This window comes from Octopus bimaculoides, chromosome 4 (genome assembly GCF_001194135.2).
Source record: "Octopus bimaculoides isolate UCB-OBI-ISO-001 chromosome 4, ASM119413v2, whole genome shotgun sequence".
NCBI lineage: Eukaryota > Metazoa > Mollusca > Cephalopoda > Octopoda > Octopodidae > Octopus > Octopus bimaculoides.
The window spans coordinates 145,906,998-145,921,674 of record NC_068984.1 but is presented as its reverse complement, the minus strand read 5'-3'; the positions used below and the strand labels follow the sequence as shown (position 1 = coordinate 145,921,674).

The window sequence follows — 14,677 nt, the reverse complement described above, 5'->3', positions numbered from 1 at the left end:
ATATATTCTTGTTAAAAGAATGAAAGGATAAGTCAACCTTGGTGAGATTTTAAACCCAGAATGTTTTAATAAAAATAGCCACCATAATAAAAATACCCAAAGGTATTTCATCTGATGTTCTACCGATTACCACGTCAATAATAGTAATAATAATAAAATAATAATAATTAAAAAATAATGACAAAACATTAATTATAATAAAAAAACAGGTTCACACAGCAATAAAAAAATTGAATTTTCAAATATATATATACATATATATATATATAGATAAATATATATATACACATATATATATAAACACTAAAATGGTTAGAATATAAATTAAACAGAAACATAACTCTTGGAGTTTTATTTTCTCCATTATTTGATTGAGTTAATGTTTGTGTGTGTGTGTGGGGGGTTTGTTTCCGCTGATCCCGCAACGGAATACAAGAGACTTACATCTTCAATGACACTATGACGACTGCTTTTCTTTCTGTAGGTATTCCACATAGACACACACAACAATAAAATGTACACCCACACACTGAATCATATATATACATATATATACATATGTATGTGTGCGAGTGTATACATACATATATACATAATAGAAGCTGAAACTAATACAACTGAGTTACCATAAGTAGTAGTAAGTTGGCAAACGAACATTATATATACATATATATATACATACATATATACATATAATGATTTATGTAGTGTAGAATCTTGGGTGTGCATAAATGTACGTTGTTTGTTAACTCACAATTATACTATGATAAAGCAAGAACTGGAAGTGTCACCTGCAATTACATTAGTAAAATATCAGCTTCTTGCAAATATTACTCAACGTACTTTCTCTTCTATATATATGTGTATATATATATAAAACTGACTGTATGTTAGTTATTAAGGTCTTTTCAATATGTCCGCAAAGTCATTTTGCAAGTAGAGATATTTGCAAATACAACCATGTGTATAATTATATATGTATATATGTATGTGTGTGCGTGCGTGCGAGTAAAATTCCTGGAAGGATCATCACTTCACACCAATACCAAAGGAGCAGTATTCAGCACTGCCATCATTTAGCAAGATAAACTTGCAGAAATGTGAAAGTAGGTTTCAATCAGGACAAAATGTTGTTGATGTTCTCATCGAAGTTCACACTTGCCACAGTTTGCGTTCGGTGTCTTCCTTTCCATCACTCTATAATATCAAAGAGAAATAACAAAATAATAATAATAATAATAATAAGCAACAGCAAAAACACACATATAATAATAATAATAACAATAATAATAATAATAATAATAATATTTTTTTTGCTACTTTAGGTACAAGGCCCGAAATTTTTGGGGAAGGGGCTAGTCGATTAGATCGACCTCAGTACACAACTGGTACTTAATTCATCGACCCCCCGAAAGAATGAAAGGCAAAGTTGACCTTGGCGGAATTTGAACTCAGAACACAAAGACAGATGAAATATTGCTAAGCATTTCGCCTGGGGTGCTGACGATTCTGCCAGTTTTCCGCCATTAATAATAATAATAATATACTGTCATTAGTGCCATGAACTCTACACATCAACAATGAACAATGACTACAGCTATGACGTTGGTACTTTACTATGCACTTGCTCTCCTAGAGGGGCATTTGCTAAAAGTAACAACCAGATTTCCCTCAAATTTCCTTTTGTACTCTTTTCTGGCACTCTTGTTTTGAGATTATTATTCTACTTTTGAATTTGGTTTGCAAGATTCTTAATGTGAAATTGTGTGTTGAGATGTATCTTGGGAGGGTCATTATGCTAATATAAAAAAAAACACTGATTCTATTTCACTTCTTTATTTGATTAATAGCTTGGTCAATCAGTCAATTAGCTATATTTGTCAAGGTTCTTATGTTGCCACTGGCAACCTCATCAATGACATGCCCTCTCTACTCCAGGTCTGCTTCAAGTGTGTCTGTTTGTCTCCTTGTTCACAGATTCAGTAATTTTATTTATAAAGATGTGAGTGAAAAATATGTGAGATAGATAGATAGAGAGAGAGAGAAAAAGAGAGAGAGTGTGTGTGTGTGTGTGAGGTATAGTGAATTTCGTGAGTGTGTGCGAGAGAGAGGGAACAAAGGTTCTAAGAATGAAGTGCTGGAAAGAAACTTACCTCTGATGAGGAATTGTGCTTGTCTGTACAAGATGTGTCCAGTTCATAGGAATTACTTAGATCAACATCATTAGCACTGCCTGAAATAGGGAAACAGAAAGAAGATTTGTTAATACAGTGATTAGGAACAGATAATCTGGGGTTAGAATTAAGGTTAGGTTTAAAAGGGAATGTATATATATGTGTGTGGATATGTTTTTATATATATATATATATATATGTATATAAGACCAAAATTAAGAGGGCATACAATACATGGTATTTATCAGCATAATTTTTCCACACCCAGTTACCCCTCCCCCCACAAAAAAACCCCTAAGAAAGCTTTATTCTTTTCTATTATTCTATACAGGTGCAGAGATGGCTTGCTTCGTAATGATGTGGGGCTGATCCCCAGCCCTCACAGTGTCTTCTACAATAGTCCCAGGCCAACCGATGATTTGTGAGGGAATCTGGTTGAAGGAAACTATGTGGAAGCCCATATGTGTATGTGTGTGTGTTTGTGGTAGTTTATGTAACTTAGTGGTTTGGTCAAAGAGACCGATAGAATAAGTACAAGACTTAAAAATAAGCACTGCGGGTGTTGACCCTTCAAGGCAGTGCCCCAGCATGGCCACAGTTTAATGACTGAAACAAGCACAAGACAAAAGATGCAAAATAAATGGCTAGAGAAGAGATCGATTCCACTCACCTGATTTGGCGTGTTTTGCCAGACCATAATCTCTGAAAGTTGAATCTTCAACATGACTGGCCCGAGACTGCCTGGTCAAGGAACTTGTGGCTGTGATGAGATTGGAGCAGAGAGGTGTACAGTGCAAGGTGCGTACCCCACTGCTACGACCGAGGGATGATCGTTGCAACGCTTTCACCATAGCTTCTTTCTCAACCAAACTCGTTTGTAGTTCTTTCACTCTAAAACAGACAAAAACACATGTGACATGTTATCAATAAAGAAACAAATTACAATAAGACTCATTTTTTAAAACTTTTTCTATTTCTTTTTAATATTACAATTTGTAATCAAGGATTACAGATCTATGAGAGGCCAATCAATAATTCGTGAAACAGCAGTGAATATGATAACAAGATGTCTGTAACTTAAGAGATTTCATTTGTTGAGCACCGTTTATTTATTTCTTGGGGTTTACAATGTTTGTAAATATATACTGAACATACACATGCAGACATTTATTTCTATGTGTTAGATGCTCAGGTATAAGGAGCACCCTAATTTTTTTTTTGGTGGGGGGGAATAGAATTTTAATCATAATATATACTATTGGTTGGTGGTAATAAAATCTCTCTGATTTTGAGTACATTCATAAGATATATTTATATCCAGACAAATACCACAATAAATTTGCTTTTTCATGATGTCTCTGCATTAAGTATGATAGACAAATTTCTATTTCAATTTTGCACAACTAATTGCAACACCAAGGTATTTTTCAATGACTGTTTTCCTCCATCAGTAGCAATGAATTTTGTCTTAGTATGGCAGGTAGCATTGGGTATCTGCTACAAAGTCCAACAAGGTCAAAATACACACCTAGCATTCTTACCAACACTGGACAGTTTATGTCTGCCATTGATAGTTTTTTGTGGTTTTAAACACTGTATGTCCATGAGAAATATATATACCCAGACAAAGACCACAGTCAGCTTGCTTTCTCATGATGTACCTGCATTTAGTATGATACACAGACAGCTATATATATATATATATATATATATATATAAAGCAAGAAGATGGAATGAACAGGCCTTATATCACCAGTCACAAGTGTTTCTGTAACTGGTAATAGCTGCTGGTTGTTCAAGATTTCCATATTATGTCTTATAATATTGATATTATATGAATGAGTATGATCTAGAAGTAGCTGTGTCTCCACATCCTCATCAGGTGAGTGGCTTTGAGAGCAGTGGACTGGCATCGACCACATTCGGATGGTGCTTTTTACGTGCCACCGGCAGAGGGAGCCAGTCAGGTGGCACTGGCATTGACCCAAGCTTGAATGGTGCTTATTACGTGCCCCCAGCACGGGTGCCAGTCAAACAGCATTGGCATCGACCACAACTACAATTTCCATTTTGATCTTTGATTTTACTTGACTCAAAAGGTCTTTTCAAGCGCAGCGTATCGCCTGATGATTCAAAGGTACTCTTTAACTGGGCTGATTATGCGAATGAAAAACAAAATGCCAAAAACTGGATGGAATTTGGATAAAAACAAAACAAAGACCAACTCACTTTGCTTCCAATTCTGTGCTTTTCTTCTTTGCTTGATAAGCCTCTTCCATGTGTCGCAGCTTCTCAGATTTGGACTCTGCAAGTAATTTCTCAGTTTCAAGTGAAACACCTTTAGGATATTTGTCTAACTGTTGGCGTCCATCGCTGTGATTGACAGAGAAAAGTAATAAAAGTAAATACGAGTTTGCAGAATTCGTCAGCATTGTTTTGGGGATTTGAAAAGGGTAATAAATTTTGTCTTGTTACAGCAATGAAACAATCACTAGGGGCTTGCTGCCCTGCTCGCAATTTTATTGGCTGCAGCTGTGCATCGTTGACCAGCTAGAGATGTCCTCTTGGGGTTAAACAATCACAGTAGAGTCCGCTCAAATGGACAGCCATGTTAAAGTGGCTTTTAATATTACTTGATAAAATCTCGATTCCTTTTTATCTTCTGTCTGTTTCAGTGTTAGGACTCTGGCCATGCTGGAGACACTGCTGTGACTCAAAGGGTTTAGTTGAACAGACCACCCCAATACTTATTCCGTCAGTCTCTTTGGCTGAACTGCTAAGTGACAGGGATGTAAAAACAAACCGACACTGGTTGCCAAACAGTGAGTGGAGGGGGACAAACACAAACACGCATGCATAAACATACAAATCAATACACGTCTCTCTCTCTCTCTGTGTCTGCTTTGGTATGGGTTTTCACGGCTGGATGCCCTTCCAGATGCCAACCACTTTACAGAGTAGACTGGAGGCTTTGTATGTGGCACCAACACTGGTGAGGTCACCAAGTAACTTGGAAGGCAAAGACTCCTCAACTGAGAAGGGGAACAGTATTGAGGTGGGTGGCTTTGTGTCTGTAATGTAATAAGCTATTGATCAACCCAAAAGCCAGTGTAGGATTGAACTGAAGAATGCATGCTTTCAAAAGAAGAGAATTATTCAAAGATGCAGAGTTTATCAAAAGCCAGTAGATTACCTGGATTTGGAAGCCAGCTGGTTCTTTGTTGATTCTGTTAAACATCTCTGTTCCCACTGAAATGATATCACAAGAGAAATAAGATACATATTGGATAAAATAAATACATACATACATAACACCCTCTACCACACACATTATATATATATTCTTCATTTGTGGGTTAACAAGGCAACCAATGGTTTCATGTGAAAAGATCTTCACAATTGTTCAAGCATGTCAGAGTATGTGTGTGTGTGTGTGTGTGCATGTGTTACTATCTTCTTGCTTTCACTTCATGCGAGTTGTAAACAAGTGTCACTGTAATGCAAACGGTGCCCTTTGTTTCTGATCCTCTGCAAAAAAAATGTCTGGCCATGAAAAGGTTGGCAACAGGAAAGGCATCCAGCCATAGAAAAATCCATCTGACCCATGCAAGCATGAAAAGTGGACAATAAAACGATATATGTACATTGTGTGTTTGTGTATACATACACATACACCAGACATCTTTCAGTTTCCACCAGCCAAATCCACTCACAAGGATTTAGTTGGCCCAGGGCTATAGTAGAAGACACTTGTCCATAGTAACATGCAGAGGGAGTGAACCTGAGACCACACAGTTGTGAAACAAACTTCCTAACCACACAGCCATGCCTGCCCAACACAGCCTTCTTCCTTTTACTCTTATAGAGATTGTTGTTGATGATGATGATGATGATGATGATGGTAAATTAAGCTAGCTAAAATCTAAGACATGTTTGTAAGAAATATTCAAGTTAATCTGGTGGAAAGTGGCAACTCACTTTAGCTACTTCTGCCTCCAGTTGTAACATCCGAGTATCTTTTTCTTGGAGTAACTTTTTCAGGTCTTCAATATTCCCACTCAAATGGGTATCTTGCTCATTATTAGTTTTGGGAGAACCAGGTTCGTTACTGACCTGTTAATTAAACACAGAAACATTGCATTAAATAATATTTACATTTAATAATTAATACAAATATTTTGTATAGTTCATTAAGACATCAACATCAAATACAGATACACTTTTATCGATATACATGCGAGAATGAGGGAACTACTACATGGTGGCTTAGCCTGCTAGAAACAGCAGCCAATAACGAAACTGTTGTGTGGTTGCTTGAACTGCTAAAAATAGCAGTAAAATCTATTCTGAATTGCAGTCTACTGTCTTAAAAAAATACTGGACAATGTTCTTGATATAGAAGATGAGGTGGCCACCAATGGAACATCATTGACTATAGATATGCTTGATCAGGACCAATGTGGAGGAATCAACAACTATGTTTAGATGCAATACACATGCACTCATTCATATATATATATATATATCTGAGTGGTTGGCGTTAGGAAGGGCATCCAGCTGTAGAAACTCTGCCAAATCAGACTGGAGCCTGGTGTTGCCATCCGGTTTCACCAGTCCTCAGTCAAATCGTCCAACCCATGCTAGCATGGAAAGCGGACGTTAAACGATGATGATGATGATGATGATGATATATATATATATATATATATGTATGTATAGTGGAGGTGCAATGGCCCAGTGGTTAGGGAAGTGGATTTGCGGTTTCGATTCCCAGACCGGGCATTCTGAGTCTTTATTGACCAAGAACACCTAAAGCTCCACGAGGCTCTGGCAGGGGATGGTGGCCAACCCTGCTGTACTCTTTCACCACAACTTTCTCTCACTCTTACTTCCTGTTTCTGTTGTACCTGTAATTCAAAGGGGCCAGCCTTGTCACACTCAATCTCCCTGAGAACTACGTTAAGGGTACACATGTCTGTGGAGTGCTCAGCCACTTGCATGTTAATTTCACGAGAAGGCTGTTCCGTTGATCGGATCAACTGGAACCCTCGTCACAACTGATGGAGTGCCATGATGTATATATATATAAACACACACACATTTACAAATATCTGGTCGACATAATAATACCTTTTCAAAAATTCGAAGCTGCCCTAATTCTTTTTCGAGTTTGTTCCTCAACTGTTGTTCCATCTGTTCTCGTTTTTCTGTGGCCATTTGTAGTGAAACAAATGCCTTCTGTAACTGGTCCAGGCGATCCATATAAAGCTGCTTCTTTTTACACTAAAATAGAAAAAAAAGAATATTCACAATTAAACCATTAAGTCATTTAAAGCATAAAAAACATCATCGACAAATTATCATTTTTTTTTAATACCTTGTGTATTTACAAAAAGTAATTTAATTAATCATTAAGGTGTTTTAAGACTTATTAGCTAATCAGCACTTGAACATACCGCAGTGTGGTTTGTGCAAGTTACCTCCCTATATATATAACGTCAATAATTTACGCCATCCCCACTCATTTTATAGCCTTGTGTCTGAGGCTTCTTTCTGTCTGTCTATCTATATATCTACCCACCTATCTATTTATCTCTCTACCTTTCTACCTAGCTATCTTCCTCTCTATCTGTCTGGCCACATAATCACTTTTATTTAGCCTTTTCCATGTTTTTAGCATAAACTATGTTCGTAACAAACCTATCTGTCTACCTCTCTGTCTGTCTGTTGGTTTCACGGCATTTTTATTTTCGATCGAGATATTTGTTTCCTGCATTAAAAATGTTACTTCTAACACAAGTGTTCTAAAATGGGATTGGTAGGAATGAGAGATTACCTCTTCCTCTAAACGGACCACATTACTCTGTGCATTTGTCAAAGCATTGTCCAAAATTTCAATCTCTGATCGTTGTTGTTCAATCATCTGATGAGATTTTACGACATCTTCTTGTAGCAACTCTTTGGAACTTTGCAGCTCTTTGTCTGTGGAAAGAGAATAAGAAAAGGATAACAGTTTTCCTTTAAAATCACAACAGGTCTTTGAAACAATAAAAAGAATGACATGGAATGTGAGAATATTGAAGAGCAGCAGTTTTTGTAAAAGGAAAGGGGAAACATTTAACAATTCCAATAAAAGTCTGCTGAAGACTTCTGTAGCCAAATTCCTGAGGAAAGCTTCTTCCCAAGACTCATGAGGCTGGCTTCCCGGTTTCTGTGGCGTTTCTATTCCATCCATTGAATGAGACACTGGTCCATCACAGGATAACTCATTGTTGCCAGCTGAGTGGACTGGAGCAATGTGAAATGAAGTGTCTTGCTCAAGGACACAATTCACCACCAGGTCCAGATCCTGGAACCACAGCCTTATGATCAGGAGTTCAACAGCCTAACCACTAAATCATGCACTTCCACACCTGAGACTATGAAAGTAATTACAGGAACTAAACCCCTCCCCTCACACATGTAGTATAACAAGAGAGATTAGGAATTTTCTCTGTAGTTTTACTTTTCAGAGATGAAACAATGTGATGCGGTGAAATGTTGAGGTGGGATGGACTTGTCCACCTCACTAGAAGTGAAAACATAAAAAATCATTATAATTATTATTATTTATTATTATTATTTATTATTAATGTAGTGGTGGTGGTGGTGGTGGTTGTGGTGATGATGATGATGATGATGATATAGCGTTTCATGTTACAGATTTGGACAGAAAACTGAAGGTGAATAATACGTACTGACTGACATCAGGTTTGCTATAATGGCTTCCTTCTTCCGAAGCTCTGTTCTTATATCTGTCTCGCTCATCTGTAATTAAAGAAGACCATTTTATTAATACGTATTTCATTAATACACACACACAATATATACAGAGTCTATACTGATAGGGCCTTTCCTATTCTTTGGGGATAGACTTAATCTGTCTTTCAGGTCTGATGACAAACTTTCTCTTACCAGAACAGCCCCTAAAACCCTAAAGACTAATTCTGGAGTCTGTTTCTCAACAGTTCTGTGGAATAGTTATGAAATTAAATGCTTAACCTCTCCTGGAAGTGGAGTCATACTTCTGCCTTACTATATAAGTCAAACGTCCAATTGGGGGTGGGTGTCACAGTTGGAGTGCCTTTGATTCAAGGACACTTCAGTCAAGCTAACTTCAAGGTGCCTAAACACAACAACAACTCCACAGATAATACAAATAAATACGAATAAATATAAATAAATAGATCGATGACTGACCTCTTGGTTGGCAGCATTTCCAATACCTTGTAATTGTTCTGAAAGAAAAAACAGGAATATTTTTGGTTAAAAGATTTTAAAAAAAAGTTCTGATATTTGGGGATATCTCACAGATAACTGAGGATATCAAGGTAACATTTAACCCTTTCGTTACAGTATTTCTTTCAATTATTTAAAATCTAACAAAGAATTTAGTAAAATAACTTTATTATAATTAAGCTAGTGTTAGGAACATAAATTGTGACTAAGGTTTGGTGGAAGATTTTAATTCAAAACTTATGAAAACAAGACATTTGTATTACCAGAGCCAGGTTGATAACGAAAGGGTTAAATGAGTTAGGAAATAAGGATAGAATTAAGAAAATTTAATGATGAGAATAACAATATGGACATTTGGCCAAGTTGTTGTGCAGTGAGAGAAAACTCAATACCACATGGTGAGGAAGCAAGCTTCTAAACCACATGGCCAGAAATATTTGGTTTATGAATTTAATTTGTTCCTGAAGGAACTATTTTTCCCACGGGAAATTCAAGAGACGGTGCTATGAACTTGAGCAGGGATGTGCACTGAACAAAAAAGTTAGACAGCAACTGATGCTCTCCTCCCACCGATACCCCATGGCTGCTGGCTGGAGTGTTTGTCACCGGAGACAAATGATTTGTTTGTGATGAGAGCTATTTGCAAACTGTGTTTCCATTGAATTAGTAGTAAAGGTGATTTATATTTAAGGAACTGAGAGGGACAAAAAAAAAAGAAAAAAGAGGGGATTTTGTTTTTACCTTTGTAATATTTGTTCTCTGACCCTATTTTTTTGTTTTCTTCTTCCAATTTCCGTCTGTAAGCTGCTTCCCATTGTTGAATTTTGCGGGATTTCTGTTCCAGAGTTTGGTATTCTTCTGTGACTTTAGAGATCTCATCTTCACACTAAACCAAGAAAAGGAAGATTCGTTTAAAAGCCATGTAAAAACCTTCAACAGTAAAAATGTTTCATTTCCTAACACCATAATCACTGACCATTTCAAAAACAAGGACAAAGAAGGAGACTCAATATGGTCGATTAACATGCTAAAGGTGGTATCCAAATCTCCCTCAATGCCCAAAATAAATCGTGAGGGTCACAGTAGGTACATCTTTGCTCAAAGGTGAACTCAATCAGGGCTGACTTGGGGCTGATTAACAACAACAACAAGAATATACCTCTGTAGGTTGGTATTGGTGTTTAATCCCAGGTCAGAACCTGATCAAGTTGACTAATGATCAAAGGCATTTCAGCTATGACCATCCTGTTGGTTCTTGTGAATGTAAGATCACATTATCCAGTGGTGTGAGGAAGATTTGACTACTGTTTCTGATAGGTTGTGTGACTGACTATGCCGAGGTTCTTTCATTAGATCAAAAGTTCTGTGGTTATCAGATTCTTTGAAGCAACCAAAGACACTGTAAACAGGGCTACTCCTAGCATCACCATCACCATCATCATCATCATCATCGTCAGCACACTACGTGGTCCCTTGCATACACATTAGAGGATTAGAGACACACACACACGCATCACATACACATTCATGTTTACGTATAATTGCAGAAATTCACACACATATATACACAATAAATATACACACCTTTTGTAATGTCACAACTCGTTTTTTACTTCGATTGAGATCCTCACTCATAGTCTTCAGTTTCTCTTTAAGGAATCGGTTCTCATTGTTAAGGATTTCAACAATATGTTTGGTACGAGCCAATAGCAACGCTGGGTGCTGGTCTGACTGCAGAGTTATCTCCTCTTTGTGGCTTTCTAAAACGCTGAAAAAACCAAATAGAAAATGTGTAAGACACAAATTTAGGGAGAAACACCACTTATCATCATTATTTAACACCTGCTTTCCATGCTGGCATGGGTTGGACGGTTTGATAAGGTCTGGCAAACCACCAAGCTAAGCTGGGTCGCAGCGTCAGCTTTTGCATATTTTCTACAGCTGGAGGCCCTTCTTAACACCAACCAGGGTGTACTGGGTTTTTTTTCATGCCACCACAATTAGTGAGGTTGTCAAGTGACTTGGAAGACAGGGAAGGAACAGGAGCCTGTCGCCCCACAAAAGCATGACCTAGTAGGGGTAGTATTTGAAAAGGGAAAGAAAATGTCAGCTGTTCAAGAGCTGAAGTACGGTAGGACAAGGTTACATTGAATAATATAGTCCAAGGTAGTTGAAAACTGAAAAACATAAGAGATACTACACGCTACATGGTTTCTTGTCCTGCAAAAAATAGCAGTGAAATCTTCCTCAAACTGTAGCTCTATTGTCAGGTGGATTACAACTCACCACATTTGATGGGTTTCAGATTGAAACAGTTAAAGGGCCAAATACGTAGTGTTTGCAGAGTAACTTCCCTTTAGTTAGTCTGATCAAATCTAACAAACACACACGCAGTGCTAAGCTGACTAATGTTTTGTGAGTGAAATTGGTAGACAGAAACTGTGTGTGAAAGCTCATCATGTATGTATGTATGTATATATATATATATAAATATAAAAATATATGTGTGTGAGTGTGTGTGTGTGTGTGTCTGTGTGTCTCTTCTCCACCGTTTGATAACTGGTGTCGATTTATTTAGGTTCCTACAATCTAGCAGTTTGGCAAAATTGATCAATAAAATAAATAATAAACTTAAAAACAAGTACCAGGGGTCAATTTCTTTGACCGAACCATTCAAAGTGGTGCTCCAGCATAGCCACAGTTCAAAGACAGAAACAAACAAAAGCAAAAAAAAACCCAGGGAATAACACCATAGCAATAAGAAAGATACTCACGAGTTTGTGTTTTCTTTGGTTAAAGGACTTTTCTCTCCAACATAGAAGTGCGAAACATTCGAATTGGCTTGACGAAATTGAGATTCAAACCTTGTAAGATCTGGCTGAGATCTTGTGCGCTCAACCTTCTCCAGCATTTCATAGGAACGGCGTAAATCATTCTTTACAGTATCACTCTCAGATTTTGCTCTGGGATACTCTGGCGGTGGCGGTAAATTGCTAAGATATTGTAATACTTGTGGATCCATTTGGTGTTGAGACCAACATTGTGTTGTGTATGCAACAGTGGTTGGCACCGTTACTGTGGCGTTCATCGGAATCACCTGAGAATCGGCCACTGTACACGTTACCATTTGACTGTTTTGCCATTCACCAGAAGAAACGGTTGGTGTTAGTGATGCGGAATAATATTGAGCTGTGGGTGTCGTATAAACACTGGGTATATTTTGCTGGGTCGTTGGGGCGAAAATGGGTTGGTTATTCAGATCTTTTATGTCCACTGGTATTTGCATTCCAAGCTGAGCTAACATAGAATATCTTGGAGCTGTTTTAAGATCATAATACATTTCTTGTGTATGTGTTTCCTCTCCTTGTGGTTCTTGTCTCTGAGAGGTACTTAGGTTTTCTGTCGACGAAAGTGACACATCTGTACTTGTTTCACTACCAGAAAAACTTTGGCGTAAACCTTAACAAAAAAACAAGGAAGAAGAAATTTTTAAGACATGTGTTTCCATGGATACATACATACAGTCACAACAATCTCACCCAATTAATTCTGTAATATTAACTTCTAACACAGACACAAAGCAACACATGATATTGATCTCAATGTATGACTGGTACACTTTGCAAACAATAAAGAGTAAAGTTAGTTGCAGAACATAAAGGAATGCAAAGCAATTTATGTTGCTTTACCAATTCTGCTTTTCTTTCAGATTTATGTCAGTTCTTGGTAGAATTCAAGCAAGTCATTAATAAAGAGACAAGGCTCTTTTGTCTCAGTCAAAACAGTTCCTAGGGTTTGCAAATGTTTAAGTTAGTGTGTGTGAACATATGTTGAAAGTGCATGTGGATATACTTGCACTCATGCAATGAGTGCATGTGTTTATTTAGCCCATGGATCTATATGCTTCATTACACATTATATGCATGTGTATGTGTCGGATACAGACACGAGTGTGAGGATATGTCAATTCCGGAAAACATGAATGGAATGTCTTTGGAATGTATTACAAATCTTCACTGCACCAATTAACCAACTGGATTTTGTGGGTCATTTTGCTTTGTTCTTTCATGTGAAACCCCAGCATTTCAAGGCTTTTACGCAACCCCAGTGTACTCATGCATACATGAATATGAGTACTTGTAAATATGTGAGTTCATCTGTCTGTCTGCCTGTATGTTTTCTTATTGATTCCTAACCTACACTGTATTAGTGTTGTAGTAATTAATGTCAGGCTGTGAACTGGTGCCACAATGCAAATGAATAAAGGAGTTGTACCTGGCACCATCTTGTTTCATCGTAACCCTTGCCTAAGATCCATTTTCCATGCTGGCATGGGGTTGGATGGCTTGGCTGGCATCAACAAACCAGAGAACTACCCCAAGCTCCAATGCCTACTTTGGTATGGTTTTTGTGGTTGGGTACCTTTCCTAGCACCAACCATTTTACAGAGTATACTCAGTGCTTCTTTTATGTGGCACCAGCACTGGCAAAGTCACCCAAGTAATTTGCAAGACAACTACCCTCAACTGAGTAAGGGGTATAGTATCGAGGGAGATGCTTTTGTGTCAAGTGATGAGAGGCTAAAGTATGAACAGGGGGACAGAAACAAGTGACTTTAGGGTTAATCATGTTTCTCTTCAAACAGCTTTGATACTCGTTAAGAGATAAACTATTAAATTCAAAAGAATAAAACAATGGCACCAGAATAAGTTACTTACCAGGCTGTAATAGTTGTTTAGAATGTCCTGGGTATGGCGGTGGATCTCTGTACGGTGAGGACTGCATTTCTAGAAATTTTTGTTAAACTGATTCCTCACAAGCTCCAAATTGAACTGCAATGAAGAAGAAATGAAGGAAAATTAGAAACCAGACACATTACTAACATCGTAGATGGATGTTTGTATCTCTTTTTGCTAATATAAATCAAAGAATGCAAACAAACTAAAAAAATGGGAAGACACAAATTTTATTTTCAAGTCAGTGACTAGGTTGCAGTTGGTGTGAGGAAAATGTTGACACCAAATAATAAATATTTAAATGAATTTAACAGATTTTTGGGTGTTTCTGAATGGCTAATGTGTGTTTTCCTTGCAGTGAGGTGGGGAGCTGACAGAATCATTACAGGACAAAATGCTTTTTTACATTCCAAGCTCAAATTCCATTGAGGTCAATGTTGGAGGTTATCCTTTTGATGTTGATAAGATAATACCAGCTGCACACTGGGG

General features: G+C 37.4%; 1 protein-coding gene across 1 annotated transcript in view; it reads right to left on the bottom strand.

Moving 5' to 3' along the window:
- Positions 1-1,127: 1,127 nt before the first annotated feature.
- LOC106873647 (angiomotin) overlaps positions 1,128-14,677 on the bottom strand; it is a 37,305-nt gene continuing 23,755 nt past the window's right edge. The window contains exons 2-15 of the mRNA XM_014921095.2: positions 14,171-14,284; positions 12,227-12,911; positions 11,037-11,220; positions 10,194-10,338; positions 9,414-9,451; positions 8,912-8,981; positions 8,011-8,156; positions 7,305-7,457; positions 6,153-6,287; positions 5,368-5,423; positions 4,404-4,547; positions 2,845-3,065; positions 2,154-2,233; positions 1,128-1,197 (exon numbers count right to left, since the gene is read on the bottom strand). Of these exons, the coding sequence (XP_014776581.1) occupies positions 1,153-1,197; positions 2,154-2,233; positions 2,845-3,065; positions 4,404-4,547; positions 5,368-5,423; positions 6,153-6,287; positions 7,305-7,457; positions 8,011-8,156; positions 8,912-8,981; positions 9,414-9,451; positions 10,194-10,338; positions 11,037-11,220; positions 12,227-12,911; positions 14,171-14,237 (2,169 nt within the window). The 5' untranslated portion in view covers positions 14,238-14,284 and the 3' untranslated portion in view covers positions 1,128-1,152. The remainder of the gene's footprint in view (positions 1,198-2,153; positions 2,234-2,844; positions 3,066-4,403; positions 4,548-5,367; positions 5,424-6,152; positions 6,288-7,304; positions 7,458-8,010; positions 8,157-8,911; positions 8,982-9,413; positions 9,452-10,193; positions 10,339-11,036; positions 11,221-12,226; positions 12,912-14,170; positions 14,285-14,677) is intronic.